Below are 15,908 nucleotides of genomic sequence, written 5' to 3'. Positions count from 1 at the left end.
GTGGACATCAGATCTGGGTCGGTTTACTGTTTGTTACTGAAAGGAGCTCACTTGATTTTTCTGGGACCTCTGCAGAGACGGGGCTTTTTTAAAGAGTAAAATCCTTTTTTGTTGAACCACACACAGTCACTAAATCACTCTCATCAAAGCTGCCAGATTCCCTTGACAAAAATAGGATTTTTTTAACTCTCTGTTCTAACACTGTGTCAATTGCCAAAACACACCAAAGTCACACAATAACACCAACAAACTAACCGACCGAGGCAGCGGTAGGAAAAGCAACTCCTGTGCTCTGCGAGGTAAAATCACTGTTTTTGGCCATGGAGTCTGGTGGCTTTGACGAGCGCGATATAGCGACTGTTTCTGGATAAAGAGAAAAGGCATCTTACTGCACAACAAAAGGATTACATTGCTGTATTGCTCGCTCAATACAAGTTTCAAAAAATGTTTTCCCAATTAGTCACACACAATTACATGGGAAAATAAGGTCCAGGCTGAAAAATACCGAAGTTGTTGTGGATTTTGTGGGGACATGACTTATTATTTTATTTTATATATTTCTCTGCTTGTCTTATCTTCCTACATATCTTTCTCTATCTTTTCTCCATTTTGTCTTTCTGTTAGTCCAAAGGTTTTCATGCTTTTTATAAACGAAGATTCACTTTCCCCTATTGTTCCTTAAACTACTATCTATATATATATATATATATATATATATATTTTATATATAAAAATAAATTTCACGTAATATTTTTGTTTTAATTTAATTTTATATCAAACAGTACGTGACCCAGCTCTGATTGACACACAGGGAATACGTTACAACAGAACTAGCGTTTTTTGTAACTTTTCTAACAACTCTTTTATTGCTTTATTCACCGTGACTCAGATCTACAGATGTCTTTCTCTTCTTTGAACTCTCTCCCAGCTGGTTTGTCAAACTAACTCTCTTTCACATTTGCTTCGTGTTTTAGATTATAGAGACGATTGTTGTTTTGAATGTTGAGTGGCTTGATTGATGGGGATTTTATTGACAACTTGGGGGAATGTGTGTGCTCATTTGTTCTTTCTGTTTGTGTCTACGCACGTTTGTATGTGTGTGTTTTTCGATACCAGGTCCCGTGGAACCCCGAGGTGGACTTGTGTTGGCACACACTCGTACGTGGTGCTTCAGTTGAGTGTGAACCAGAGTGGTGCGATTCAGAAGATCCTCTCTTCATCCTCTACACCAGTGGCTCAACCGGCAAACCAAAGGTAGAGGAAACACACACCTTTTTACAGAATTAAACAGTATAGCTGTGATGTTCTGTACACATGAATACAAACAAGCCATTAAGCCATACGAATCAACCAAAACTTTTCTGGTTCTAGCTTCTTAAATATGAAGACTTACTGCTTTCTTTCCCGTTTTATATCATTAAATATAAAAGAAAAATTAAGTCTATTTGAGTTTTAGGCTGTTGGTCATGTCATTTTAGGCTCTAGGAAACGACAATTTATGTTTTTTGATATTGTCTGGCATTGTATTGCCTAAATTAGTATGTTTTTTTTTTTTAACAATTTATGTAAAACAGTAAAACCACGTTATCAAATTATTCATAATAAGAATAATTCTTAAATGCAGCCCTAATCTGAGGTTTTTAATGAGGGATGCAATGATTCCAATAATAATAAACTTTTATAAATAAATATAATTTTTTTAACAGTGTTAAAAAAAAGAAAAGAAAATATAAATAAATTAAATAACAATAAAGTCACACAGATAAAAAGAAGAGATTTAAAAGCAGCAAGAGATTTAGCAAACCTGATGTCAGCAGATAAGTTGAGATCTGGGAAAGACCAGAAAGCCACCATCAACGGGTTTGTAGATATTTTTTTTTTAATATAATTAGGTCGTGTAAAGCCTTGAAAGTCAACAGTAACCTTTTTAAAATCAGTGTAGAAATGAACAGGTAGCACACACAGGGAGGCCAGAAGTAAAGTAATATGATCCGGTTTTCTTGAACCGGTAATAATCCTAGCATCAGCATTTTGAACCAACCAAAAGTGATAGATGGAAGCCGGAGTAAGAGGGCATTACAGAAATCTAGACTGGAAAAAATTAAATCACAGACAACCTGCGATTTTTGTGTAGTTTGTTTTGTTGTAAGAAACTGGACTCAACTTTTTTACTTCATCAAGACAAACGCCAGAATTGAATAAAATGCCCGCATTTCTTGCAGTTGGCTTAATGTTTGGCGATAAGGGTCAAAGATTTCAGACTAGTGCCTCAACTAAAGGTAAAACATTGGTAACACTGGGCCTGTGTTACCAAACATTTTGTTTTAGAGATTAAACACCAACAACAACTGCATTTGTTCTTGTTCTGCTCTTCTGTTTTATTATTTATGATGATTTTCAAGGACAATATTGATTTTTGTTGTACATTGTAGAATATTTACTACAGAATGGAAAAGTCTGCAGATGAGGTTCAGTGTAACAACTATTCAGACTTGTACATCCATATGTTTAGGGCTGCTCATTTTGAAATTTGTAGTGAATTTGTGGGATCTTTTGCAAACTCCAACATCTGAGACGTGGAAGTCGGCTTTGCCTTAATGTTCTTTTCAGATGCTTTTCAGCCAGAGGCTTTCTGTTGCACTTCGATTTACTTGTCTTCCTGGTGCACGTCAAAAGAAAGAAGAAGAATGTAAAAAAAGAGTTAAATTTTGAAGTAAACTGGCAGAAAATGTTAGTAACTGTGACTTTATAATAATAGTCATGTCCATGTAATAAGGTTATTTCTTAGAATATAAGCAAAGATGAATCTTAGCACAGTTTGGCCCCAATTACATTGTTAAAACTATTTACACCATAGTCCATGTGTCTTTTTAATTCCTGTCCGTTTGAACTTTTTAATAAGCTCTTTGTCTTCTGCTCTGTAAATCACACCTTTGCTCACTGATGAAACTGTTTTTTTTTTTTCCTTCTCCACCTCTGTTAACCCTCCTCTCGTCTGCAGGGAGTTCTTCACACCGTCGGCGGCTACATGCTCTACACTGCCGCCACCTTCAAACTGGTGTTTGACTACCAACCCAATGATGTCTACTGGTGCACGGCAGACATTGGTTGGATCACCGGACACTCCTACATCACCTACGGCCCGCTGGCCAATGGGGCCACCAGTGTGCTAGTGAGTGCAGGCTTACTCAACTTCCTGTTTTTACAACCAACTTGGCTGATTGCCGGCCTGTGGTGACTTATGCATAATGAATTGCAACTAAAGATGTTGACCAATAGTTATATGTGCTTTTTTTACTTAAAAAGTGAATAGATAAACAAAGAAATACTTTTCTTTGTTAAATGTTTTGGTCTGTAGTAGCCATTAGGAGCGGTGAGATGTGAAGGTGAGTTAACTTTGCTTTGAAACACTGTTGAAACAGCAGATGAGCTGCTGCCCTTTGGGCTTATTCTCACATCATAAACATTTTTTACAGCTTCAGTAGACTTGCGCTCATTGTGAGTCACCATTACAGGGAGTTACCTAAACATGAGCTAACACCGTGGTTTCTTCATAACGCCAGAGTTGCGTCATTATTAGCTTGAGTCAGTTGTGATGAACTTCCATCGGCCCACAGCTGCGAGACAAACCCATATTTAGTGACACAAGAGATCTAATTTAACTAAAAGACGTGAGAGAAAACACAACATTAGTTACTGTTAAGAGCAGAAGTATCTATATAAGTCATATTTAAACTAATACTCCAGTGATTTATGAATTTAACTCATCAGCAACATGTAGTTCATTGGAATAGTTTTAATTATACCATAAACACATAAATATGGACAATATACAGTATGTAGGGAGCATTTTCATGCTGAAATTCAGGTCAGAATTGGAACATAAACACAATGTGCAGCATAAACACTGTATTTTATGTATTTATATCTAAAAATCAGGTAAAATAAACAGATTTATGATCATCCTAATCGCCAAATGATCAATTTATTGTTAAGTCGAAAAATGATTCAGCAGCTATGTGAATGTTGGATGATCCTTTTCTCACTTTAAAAAAAGAAAAAATGGCAGATCTGCTTCTGCAGTTTTATATCATTGTAAGTTGAAAATGGTTGGACTGTTTGGTTGGACTATACACTAATAAATGTCACGTTGGGCTTTAGGGAAGTTGTGATGGACTTTTCTTCATCATTTTTCCTCACATTTGATAAACCAAATGATTGTCAGTTGCAGCCTTAGTAAATTCCTAAATGTTATTATAATTGTTAAACAGGCTGAACGCTGAAGACACAATCCCAGTTCCCCACACCGTAACCAAGCCTGAAATGTGACGTTGATTTTGTTTTTTATATTCACCGTTTGTGTGTGTTTTTAGTTTGAGGGCCTGCCCACTTACCCAGATGTTAGCCGGATGTGGGAGATAGTGGATAAATATCTTGTGACCAAGTTCTACACGGCTCCGACCGCCATCAGATTGCTGATGAAGTACGGCAGTGAGCCGGTGCAGAAGTAAGTCGTCTCCTACCATCATTTTTCTGAAAATCCACATTTATATTAAACACTCGTAGTTAGACCTAAAAAAACCAACAGGAAACTGCTGTTCTACATCTCACTGGTACAAACAGACAGTTTAATGGTTTCTGTGGTAAATCACTTAATCTTGTCTTCTCTCTCTCTCCCTCTCCCTCTCTCTCTCTCTCTCTCTCTCTCTCTCTCTCCCTCTCCCTCTCCCTCTCCCTCTGCAGGTATAAGCGAGAGTCTCTGAAGATTTTGGGGACGGTGGGAGAGCCCATCAACCCTTAGGCCTGGCAGTGGTACTACACTGTGGTGGGAGAGAAGAGATGCCCTGTTGTTGACACCTTCTGGCAGACAGAAACTGTATGTTATAGTTATTATTACACACTCAAAAATCCACTGAGGGGCTTCCAGTTGTCTTAAGACATCCATCCATCCATCGTCAACCGCTTATCCTACGTACATTGTCGCGGGGGTCTTAAAAAACATAATTTTTTTATTTGTAACTAATTTCCTCATGGAAACACGTAAATATTTTCTACTTGTTTTGGGCAAATTAAAACGTATTTATATCATTTTGTATTTGTTGCCCCATTACTTGTTTTTAATTTCCTCACTCTGAAGCTGTGATTGCAAACTGTTGACTATGGGGTGCCCCTAGGGACATTATTCAGAATTACCATGCATATAAATGTACTTTTCTTCTCACATACACATATGAAACCAAACTCATTCACATACTATACTGAAAAGCTCACACACATACAAGTAAAATGCTTTTACACACACAACTGAAAATATTACGCTCACACACACAACTGAAACACACACACACTTTAATGCTAACTTACCTGAAGTGCAAACCATAGAATTTCGTGTGTGTGTGTGTGTGTGTGTGTGTGTGTGTGAACCTCATAGTTGTCTATGTGTATGTGAGAGAAAAGTTCGTGTATGTGCATGTTGTCTGAATAATGTGTGTGTCACCTCATAGTTGACTGTGCCGCCCCCTGCTGGACAGACAGTGTACTCGCACCACATTGTTCAGTTTTAGTTCGTCAAGACTAATAACTGGATGTTTTCTGACCTTTCAGGGTGGACATGTGTTGACTGCTCTACCTGCAGCCACGCCCATGAAACCTGGATCCGCTGTGAGTAAATAAAACACACTCCATATTAGTGCTACATCGTCAGGCAAGGCAAATTTATTTATACAGCATACTTCAGACACAAGGCAGTTTCAAAGTGCTTAACAGACATGTTGACTTTACAAGAAATTAAAACAAACCTTTAAAAGAAATTAATAATATATAGTGTGAACAATTGGCGCAAATGCTGCTTTAAAGAATAACAAACTTTTAAAGGCGGCAAGAGTTGGGGCACACCTTGAAGTGAGGGCAAGGCAAGTTTATATGTATAGCACATTTCAACAACAAGGTAATTCAAAGTGCTTTACATAAAACATAAAAGCAACAGGCAAATGTATATATAAAAAAAAGAGTTTAAAAGCAGCATAGGGAAATTGAAAAAATAATTTAAAATATAATAAAAGTTACTGTGCAGTGTACAATCAGGGTTAAAAGAGTTAAATGGAAAATAAAAACAGGCTGAGAGGTTGAGCAAATAATTGAGTTACAATTATTTTGAAAAGAGAATAAACACTTAATCTACTCTCCCTAGCTAGTCTGTACTCTGGTCCATAGCATAACCCTCGGACACTACAGAGAAACCAGGACATGTCTCTCACTCTCATTATCTTTTCACTCAGTTACCTACTCATTTCTCACCGTGTAAATATTTAATTAAAAGCAATGGAAAAAAGCTAAAAACAAAGAAAAAGAAAACAGGACAGTAAAAGTTACGTTGCAGTGTAAGTTATCAATCTACTAGTTAATGGCAGTGGTTAAAAGAAAAAAAGGGCAGTTAAAGTGTGTTTGGTACCAGTTAATTGCAAACTGTGTAAAAACAACAACAACAAAAAAAACCCCATCAACATCAAATTATCATATCATATTTAGCCTCTTTCTACAGTTGCAATGTTGGCCCTTTTTCTGCCTGATTTTACACATCTCTATTTAATATTTAATACATTTTCAAGTAAATATTCACAGAACTGTAGTTAATGGCTGAAATTAAAGAAAACACCGGTAACATTAAGTGTATTAACATAAAATATGAATTGTAATCATCTCCATGAAAATATAGGACAGTTACTACACATTTAAAAAAAGTTGTTTGTTTGTTTGTTTACAGCGAACCTACTAAAATATAATTTATGTAACTCTTCCAGTTTTAATTCTCACACTTCTTGTCCACAAGTATGCCAAAGTTTAGGATGAAATCAAAAACAAATACGTTTTTACAACGCAATCAGTAAAAGTAATGTACATAGATGTCCTATTTTTTGGTTTTGATGACAGTAACTGTTTTTTGTGGTGAAAGTAAATTCGGAGAGTTTATTTAAAAAAAAAAAAAAAAAAAAACCCATAAGAACAGACATTAATTAAAGACTATTTAGATTTAAATACAAAAAAGAGAGAAAATTAGACAAACACAAAATCAACAAAGCAATGGCGGTGAATAAATACATTTAAATAAAGAATAAGGACAAGCTGAGGCAGAATATAATATTGAGGAGATATATATATCTCAAGATAATCAAGATTTTTTGGACATCATGAATTAAATATGACAGTTTTCTTTGTTAATATGTTGGCTGGTATTCCATATGTATAAAACCTGCCTGGTATGTAGAACTGCAAGATTAATCGATTTTGATCATCTTTTTTTTTAAAAGAAAAATGAAAATATTCATTATTTGCAGCCTGAGAGAATTTAATTAATAAGTTTATGCTCCACCCAAAGAGCCAGATGAGTTCTTTATTATTAATTATTTATATACAAATGTGCATAGTTTGAAGCAAGGAAGATACTGACCAGAGATTTTCTTACTAGTTTGTCTTCCTTGTTGAGGTGAAACATTGTCACACTGATCTTGGTAAAATCACGCTTCTGTTACTGTCATTTCACACAAACCTCTATTGAAAATCTAGTTTTAATGTCATGACAGATAAATAAAGTGCATTCAATGAATAACATCTGCCGTGTGCCCTCTTCTGTCCCCCAGACGTTCCCGTTCTTCGGAGTGGTGCCGGCCATCTTGAATGAGTCCGGAGAGGAGCTGGAGGGGCCAAGTGAAGGATACCTGGTTAGGATTATTATTACCACGTCTTGAAATGATCTGAATCATTATGTTGTTTCACCCTTTGGCTGGTCACGTGTGTTGATGGCGTTCTGCTTCTGCCTTCAGGTGTTCAAACAGCCGTGGCCTGGTGTGATGAGGACGGTGTACGGAAACCATCAGAGGTTCGAAACAACCTACTTCAAGAAGTTCCCCGGATATTACGTCACAGGAGACGGTGAGAGACGAGATCTGTTTTGATAAAACACTGGTGGCCTCGGTGAGATATGAGAACAAGATTTTAATTGTAGTGTTGTCTTTCCTGTTTTGTTGTATTTATTGTTTTAAATCGTATTTATCTGTCTCCTACCTCTTTAGACCTGTTATAGCAGTAGAAGAAATAATCTACAAACTGTTGTCTTTTTACTAAATTACCTTTCATTGTTTTATCTGTCATCAGCTCTTTGTAACAAACCGCTGGAGGCTGAGAGGCCCTGATGGTTTAGGGATGTTAAAGAGACCTTGAAGTGCAATTTTAAAGTGAGAAAGAAGCTTTGGGCACAGCCGCAGATTAAGAGGCGACCTTCTCTATGCACTTCTGCTAAACTACTGCCGAAAGCACTATGTTCTCACTTATTTGTGTACACATTTTGTTTATTAAAGGTTTATTTTTAACTTAATTTATTTTTTGATTTACAGGTTGCCGTAGAGATAAGGACGGCTACTATTGGATAACAGGAAGGATAGACGACATGCTGAATGTTTCAGGTAAGACTGACCGATGAGCTTATCTGATTATTTACTTATTACAACTTAAGTTAAGATCAAACCTTTGCATGTATGTCACTAAGCTCTTTACATCCCTCAACTCATTTTTTTCTTTTCCTTTTTTTATTGAATACTATTTAAAAAAAAAAAAAAAAAGCAGTTTATACACCAGGCTACATAAAAACTTTTCGAAAGTTAAAATTAGATGCATATTGAAAGAACCTTGAAGAATAATTATAACTAATGATAAAGCTAGTTAGTCATATTATGTTTATCCTGACTTCATTTACTTGAATTTTTTCAATCTTGTATTTGTAAATCATTATGTTACGATGTCACTAATTGCACTTGTACTTGCAGATGTAATCTAGCTACATCCAACAACTTCTCGAGCTTTAGCCACCTTCCACTGAAAACAGTGGACCTTTCGTTAAACCAACCCATGTAAACACACACAGAAAACACATAATTGACCAATGAAGGAAAAACAATACATAGAACAAAAGTTATCTTTTTAATAATAATCTCAAGTGACCTATGTTCTGGTATTACAACTCTGAGATCCCCGTGAATGTGCCACCTTGTGTTCCTTCATGATGAATTTAAAGAGTATGTAATATCCACTTTCCACAAGCACAGAAACTTGTCAACCAGGAATGTATCGCATAGCTTCCTAGAAAACATGAACAGAAGAGTGAAAGAACATTGCCTCAGCTTCATGACGAACTATAATAATAATCTCTCTCCTCTTCTTTTGCTGATAAAATAATGCTCTACTCCATATATACTCTATATAAATTATATTTGTGATGATAGATGAAATGTGTTATGTTTGCAGAGGACACAAATTTTGTTCAAGAGATGACATGAAAGAATTATTAAAAGGGTGATGATGTTAAAAAAATGATTTTATATGAAAAAGTTGTCACTTGATGAAAATAAAACAAAATTTATGGTGTTGGGTTAGGCCCAACTGAAATAAAACTGAATTTAAATGGAGTGGAAATTGAAAGCGTATTTGTTGCTATTTACAAAACAAGGGATCTGTTAAATGAAAAATATTTAGCATATATTGTACTGTTCACTTATATTACCACATATGTCATATTGTGTTGAGGTGTGGGGAAATGCATATAAAACAAATATATATATATATATATATAGACCCTGTAATTGCACTACAAAAAAGAGCTATTAGAATAATAAATAAGGCGGGTGTCTGTGAATCTACTAAACAATTATTTATAGACTCATGCACATTGAAGTTTGTATTCAAAAACATTGGAAATACTAATAGAAGCCTTCCTGTTTGGATTCAAAAGCTTTTTAAATTAAGAAAAGGAAAGCATAACTTTAGAGGATTGTGTATATTTGAAACATGTAAAGTGAGAACTAATATAAAATACAGATGTGTTTCAGTTTTGGGAGTTAAATTATGGAATAGACTTAATGATGAGTTGAAATGGTGTAGCGCTCTGTGGAGATTCAAGAAAGCCTTAAAAAGGAAAAACAATTAAGGATTACAATTTACATTAGATTTAGAAATTATTCAATTTAATTTTTTTTTTCTCCTTTTGTTTTTTTCGTGTTGCTGGTATTCTGCATTTGTAGTGTATAGGATAGGCAAATATAAACGTGGGCTTCAGCCTATTTCGTGTGAATGGATTAGTGGAAGCATATAAAAGATTTTTGTAAATTGCATTTTCACACAAATTGTCATTCTTTCTATTTAGTAAACTGGAATAAACCATTCATACATTCATTCTCTCTTTTCCCCGCAGGTCACTTATTGAGTACGGCGGAGGTGGAGTCGGCTCTGGTCGAGCACGAGGCCGTTGCCGAGGCTGCTGTGGTGGGCAGACCTCATCCTGTCAAAGGAGAGAGCCTCTACTGCTTCGTAACTCTCAATGATGGAGTGACGTTCAACCGCACGCTGGAGGCACAACTCAGAAAACAAGGTTGGGAAACGCAGCTTTTGGAGAGGTGTTTTTTTTTCCAGCGTTCTGAAACAGCATTTAGATCATCATATGACACAAAAGGTCTCCACTGGAACCCCAAAATGTTGGGGGGTATTGAAAAAAGAGTAGACTTAAACAAACAATCCTAAATTTGATAGTACTGCACAAATATAAATGTATAAAGAAAAAGTACTTCATTGAACAGTTTCTGTAAGTGTTTCTGTACCTGTGTTTGATATGTTTTATTTCTATCATGACTATCTATAATAAAACCTGGTCTATATTGTCACTCATTTATTGTTGGTGTTCACAGTACGGGAGAAGATCGGTGCCATTGCAACACCAGACTACATCCAAGATGCTCCAGGACTCCCCAAGACCCGATCTGGTAAATTTGCCAAGTTTACAGAACATTTAAATAGATGCAGGTTTTCATTTTAGCTGTACTCGCTGACACTTTTCAAAGAGCCAAACCTGACTGATGTACAGCACTAACGTATTTAGATAGATTTGTTTAAACCATCGCTTCATCCAAATTACAAATAAACCTCTTCTTTAACTTGCCCCAAGGGTTTTGGTTTTATATGAGACATCTTTCTCTAAAATGTCTCCCTACACCTAAACACAAAGGAGGTGAAGGGAACCAGAACATAGTCAACCCTTGCAAACTCATGTGCACGTTTAGCTCAGTCGATACTAGTAGTGTGCAAGACTCCCGTTTGGGAGAGTTGTATGATCGATCCCATCATCCGGCCGACTTTTCTTTGTCTTCCTTGGGCTTGAATCTTTGAAGGGGTGCGAGTTCAAGCTTAAACACGGTGTTTGCTACTTAAAAGTGTACATGCTTTATTTTTGTGAACTTAAAAATTAGCTTTCAGTTTCTTCCTTGATTTTTAAACAAACACAAACGCACCATCATCACTTATGCCTTCCACACTCTGCAGGTAAAATCATGCGACGGGTGCTCCGAAAAATCGCCTGCGACGAACGAGACCTAGGCGACATCTCCACGCTGGCCGACTCCTCGGTCGTCGAGCAGCTCTTCCAGAACAGATGCTGCACCGCCGTGTGACGGCCTCCAGGATCCTCCCGGGGGGAGGCGCCAACTGCAGCCGCACGCTAGCGGCCACAAACCCAACCAGGGAAGAGGAGGAGGAGAAGAAATTCCGTGGTCTTTACAACAAACAACCTTTAGCTCCTGATGAGTATCACCATGGTGCAGCGGAGCCTGAATTTAAAATGACGCCACTGTCCTTATATGTAGGAACAGCAGCAGGTAGAGACATAACGGCTGGCTGGTTACTGGGCGATATTTCCCACTTCTGTAACTGTGTTAATTACTAATTTTACAACAACAAACACAGTCTAGGAATTATATTATTATATTATTAAGTATGTCAGTCTGTTAGTTTAAATGTTTTCCAGAAGCTGACAGAATTGCTGCTGTTAAAAACAAAGCAGTGGTGTGTGAGACAGCGAGAAGCCAGAGGTTGTTTCAGTACAAGACCGTACTGCAGTGGAGCTGTGTCGAAGAGGTAGAACAGGTTTACACGTCATTTGGTTTTATCCTATCCTATCCTGGTTTTAGCCAATAACACACTGCAATATCTGCTACTAAACTGCTCGGTAATGGTGTACACATTGAGTACTTGTACAGTACTGTTGCACCACAGTGAGTCCCGTGTCACTACAATAGATTTCCTGTGGTTAAAAGATGAGTTTCCACTCTGGAATAAGGCTAATGTGACGTGCTACCTGTAACTACCCTGTAGTTAATATAACAAGTTGTCTCCTCCCCTCGCTCGCTGCCATAGTACTGTTATGTACACTGATAATTAGCTAAATCTGAAAAAGCTCAGTATTTCTACTAGTTCTAATTTCTGTTATGCTTTTTATTTTTAAACATTTAGACTTGTGTCATTTTTTCATTTTTACGGACTTTTGGTGGGTATTTCTGTTTGTGTGTCTGCACGCTTCTATGATTTTATTTCTTCTATTCTTTTTTAAGTCGCAGGGAAGTGATCAGGCTCTCCTATCAGTCTGGTGGAGACTGGGAAAGTGTTCAGCGCTGTGTAGCTCAGGACAACAAACGGTCGGTTGAAGGGGAAAAAAGCGTATTAATAACTCATTTAGTCTTCTCGTGTTTAAGTACTGTGATGTGTCTAGACTCCACATTTGATTACTAAATCAGAGTTTACAGTGTCTGTGATTAAAATAAGGTACCAAAGTCAATCCCAAATGGCTGTAATTATGTTAGAGTATGATTTGAATTTGGGAAAATAATAAACAATTTTTTTTGTGTGACAGCTACAATCTTTTTCTCGACTAATAACCAGGAAAGTGTGGCTGCTATAAAAATATTAATACACAGCAAAGTCCATTAAATCAAAGCAAAGGCTCTGTTAAGAACTTATTTACTTTATTCACGGCTTCAGTTCCCGTTGGCAAAAGAACATCAGTATGTAAGTCATTCAGAAAGCATAAGGCTGTTGTTATTCTATTATTTTAATTATTTTCTGTCAACATAATCCACAAAAAGACGAGAAAAGACCAAAACCAACATGTCAGTCCGTCTCTCAGCCCATTGGTTCCTACTGAAGACTTAAATCTTAAAAAACACCTCACAAATATACAGATTAATTTTGACACTGTTGTTTTTAGGACAATGTAACTCACACAGGAGATAATGTTGCAGTTGTTGGGGACTATTTTCAGCAGCGGATGAATCCACATGTGGTGCTCTAGTGAGTATTTTGGGCAGCAGGACGGTGTCTGTGAGATTCATCAGGCTGTGACACACAGTACTTGTTAGGAGATGTTTTGGTCTCTTTATGGGATTTCTTGACAATAAGAACATCTAGAATATCACCAGACTTCCTTTATCCTTTAGATATTGAAGGAGAATGTGGGTAAAAAACGGTCTACAACTTTTTTTATTTTATCTTTCTGTGCTAAGAGACTGAAGTCAAGGTTGAAGCAGCATTCACAGCATAAAATTTGTCAAAAACAACCGAACCAGGAGCTCATTTGGAGCTTGAGGAGATTCTACTCTTTAGTTTCCAACTTGTGCGATTTTTTTTTTTTTTTTTTGAGAATGATTTGATTCATTCGAGCGACGTGAAGCAGGACCTCGTACAGATCTCATCAGCTTTTCATTGTTTATCTTTTTTTAATGTGTTGTTTGTGTCTCTATGTGCCAACATAAGTAACAGCAGAGCTGGGTCTATAAAGCTAATATTTGTATCTAATGTTCTAAAAGAAAAATGCAGCTGCATATTTGATTCAGAAGGGTTTTTGTCTGTAATAACTGGTGAAGGAAAGAGAATTTTGCTGTTTTTCTTCTCTGTCCATCTTCAGTTTTGTGTTGTTTTGATTTCCCTGTTTGTATCGACGTATATTCAATGACAGTAAATGTACATGACTACTGCCTCTCGCCCTCTGTCACTGGCTTTTCCTTTTAAAACCGTTTTAACAGAAATATGCTTTTTCCCTGAAGGTTCATGGCGATCAAAATCCACTCCAAACACCTCACGTTGTCTTTTGGTGTGTCAAATGTTTTCACTGCCAGTGAGTGTATAATTCAAAGATTTTTATGAAAATGTATTCAGTATAATCACATAGCTAGAATAAGAAACTGTAGAAACACTAGCAATCATTTCCAAGTTATTAAAAGTAAGGCTAAGAGCAATAATTATTATGACGTAAGAGGGTTTAATTTTTATTTCTCATTGTTTTTACAAAGTCACCCCATGTTGTGCTGAGCTGCAGCGATAGAATAAGAGTTTAAAAGCTGTCGACACACTCAGGAATGAAAGAAGGTAAAATGAAAATGTTTTTAATGATGCTTTTTAGATTAGAAGTGGTGGTGTTAATGTCGCAATCTAACTTTGAGAATGAAGAGCTACCAAACTTTTTATAACTGAAAAAGTATCCCACAAAATTAAAGTTTGTACACTTAAAAAAAAAAAAAAGAACCTAAATAAAGTTAGAGGTACTGTGACAAAAAGATTCTGACTGTTAAAAGACAAATGGAGCCTGAATATATGGCATTTAATGTCACAATTAAAATGGGAATTTGTCATTAGCACAACTCATGAAATGATTAACTGCAGAACTCGCTTTGCTGGAAATTGTTCATGCAATTAAAGCTGCTTTTAAGACATTTCAGTATCATTCTTCTTATTACTAATATTTTTTGGATATTTTTATTGGATTGTTTATGGATGATTTAATATTTCTTTCGGATATACAGGTGCATCTCAGAAAAGTAGGATATCGTGAAAAACTTCATTTTTTCCATAATTCAATTCAGAAGGTGAAACTTTCATTACGCAAAGTGAAATATTTCAGGCCGTTTTTTGTTTTTATCTTAATGATTATGACTTACAGGTCACGGAAATCAAATATCCATATATAAAAATATTTGAATAAAGAATGTATATCACAGACATGTTGACCTGAGAAGAGCTTTAACATCAGTGCACTTCCTGTGTTTATTATGCTTATGCTTAGACTTTTTAACTTATAATAGAAGGAAAAAGCACACATGTAAATAATGTTCATCAAAGCTGCATTCATTTAGGTGTGCAAACTGGAACAGTAGAAAGACCAACCAAGATGGTTTTGGTGAGTTACATTTTGTTTCTGCTGAGTTTGAATGAAGTACAATGATCTGCGAGGTTACTGTAATAATTGTTTATGGCGTCTTGTGGCTTTGACCAGAGCAAGTAACGGCTGTTTCTGGTTAAACAAAAAGGATCGTACACTTTAACAAAAAGGTTTATCTCTGTAGGGCAATGGTTCTCAAACTTGTTCTTGTCAAGGACCCCTAAACTGATACAAATTAGACCACGGACTCCCATTTGATACAATTTTTTTTCTTTTCTTTTATATGTTTTATTACAGAATGTTTATTCAACCCATGACCAAAATAGTCATACGTTCTTTTATTGTGTTACTTATGGATAAAATGTAAAGTGAAAATAAATTATTCCCCCTTTTTGCTGGGGACCCTCTGGAGGCCCCTCAAGGACCCCTGGGGTCCCCGGAACCCACTTTAAGAACCACTGCTGTAGGGATCCTTTCCATAATGTTTTGAGACATTTAAAAAGAAAAATCTGAGCCTGTCAGTGGGAAAACCAAGCACTTTTAGTGGACGTACATTGACGGAAAGCTATTTCCGAGGTTTAGCTCTCGCCCGATACTGGACCAATAACAAAATATTGTTGTTCCCTTTAGTCACTTAAACACAGAAACATGGGAAAATAGTAAGTTTTCCTTTTAAGTGAGGGATTTAAAAAAGTTTTTATGAAAAATTAGGATGTACTGTAGTGATGACACAACTTTTCTTTTTGTGGACGGGAAAAAACGGCTAACAAAGATGACTAGGTTTTACAGTTCTTACATTTTTGTTTTATTATTTGTTTGTCTGGCCGGTAAATGGTAGTTTTCGATGTGTTTGCCACCCTGACAATTGATATAGCACCTTGGA

The 15,908-nt window shown here is 36.3% G+C and overlaps 1 protein-coding gene across 1 annotated transcript in view; it reads left to right on the top strand.

The window, feature by feature from the left end:
- Window positions 1-14,579, top strand: part of acss2 (acyl-CoA synthetase short chain family member 2) — a 46,514-nt gene extending 31,935 nt beyond the window's left edge. Inside the window, 11 exon segments of the mRNA XM_046055252.1 lie at window positions 1,117-1,254; window positions 3,002-3,172; window positions 4,374-4,507; window positions 4,744-4,876; window positions 5,605-5,661; window positions 7,638-7,718; window positions 7,821-7,929; window positions 8,391-8,459; window positions 10,241-10,417; window positions 10,731-10,805; window positions 11,362-14,579. Of these exon segments, the coding sequence (XP_045911208.1) occupies window positions 1,117-1,254; window positions 3,002-3,172; window positions 4,374-4,507; window positions 4,744-4,876; window positions 5,605-5,661; window positions 7,638-7,718; window positions 7,821-7,929; window positions 8,391-8,459; window positions 10,241-10,417; window positions 10,731-10,805; window positions 11,362-11,489 (1,272 nt within the window). The 3' untranslated portion in view covers window positions 11,490-14,579.
- Window positions 14,580-15,908: the final 1,329 nt, after the last annotated feature.

The sequence above is a fragment of the Micropterus dolomieu genome, linkage group LG08, assembly GCF_021292245.1.
Source record: "Micropterus dolomieu isolate WLL.071019.BEF.003 ecotype Adirondacks linkage group LG08, ASM2129224v1, whole genome shotgun sequence".
Taxonomy (NCBI): domain Eukaryota; kingdom Metazoa; phylum Chordata; class Actinopteri; order Centrarchiformes; family Centrarchidae; genus Micropterus; species Micropterus dolomieu.
This window is presented reverse-complemented; position numbering and strand designations above follow the sequence as displayed.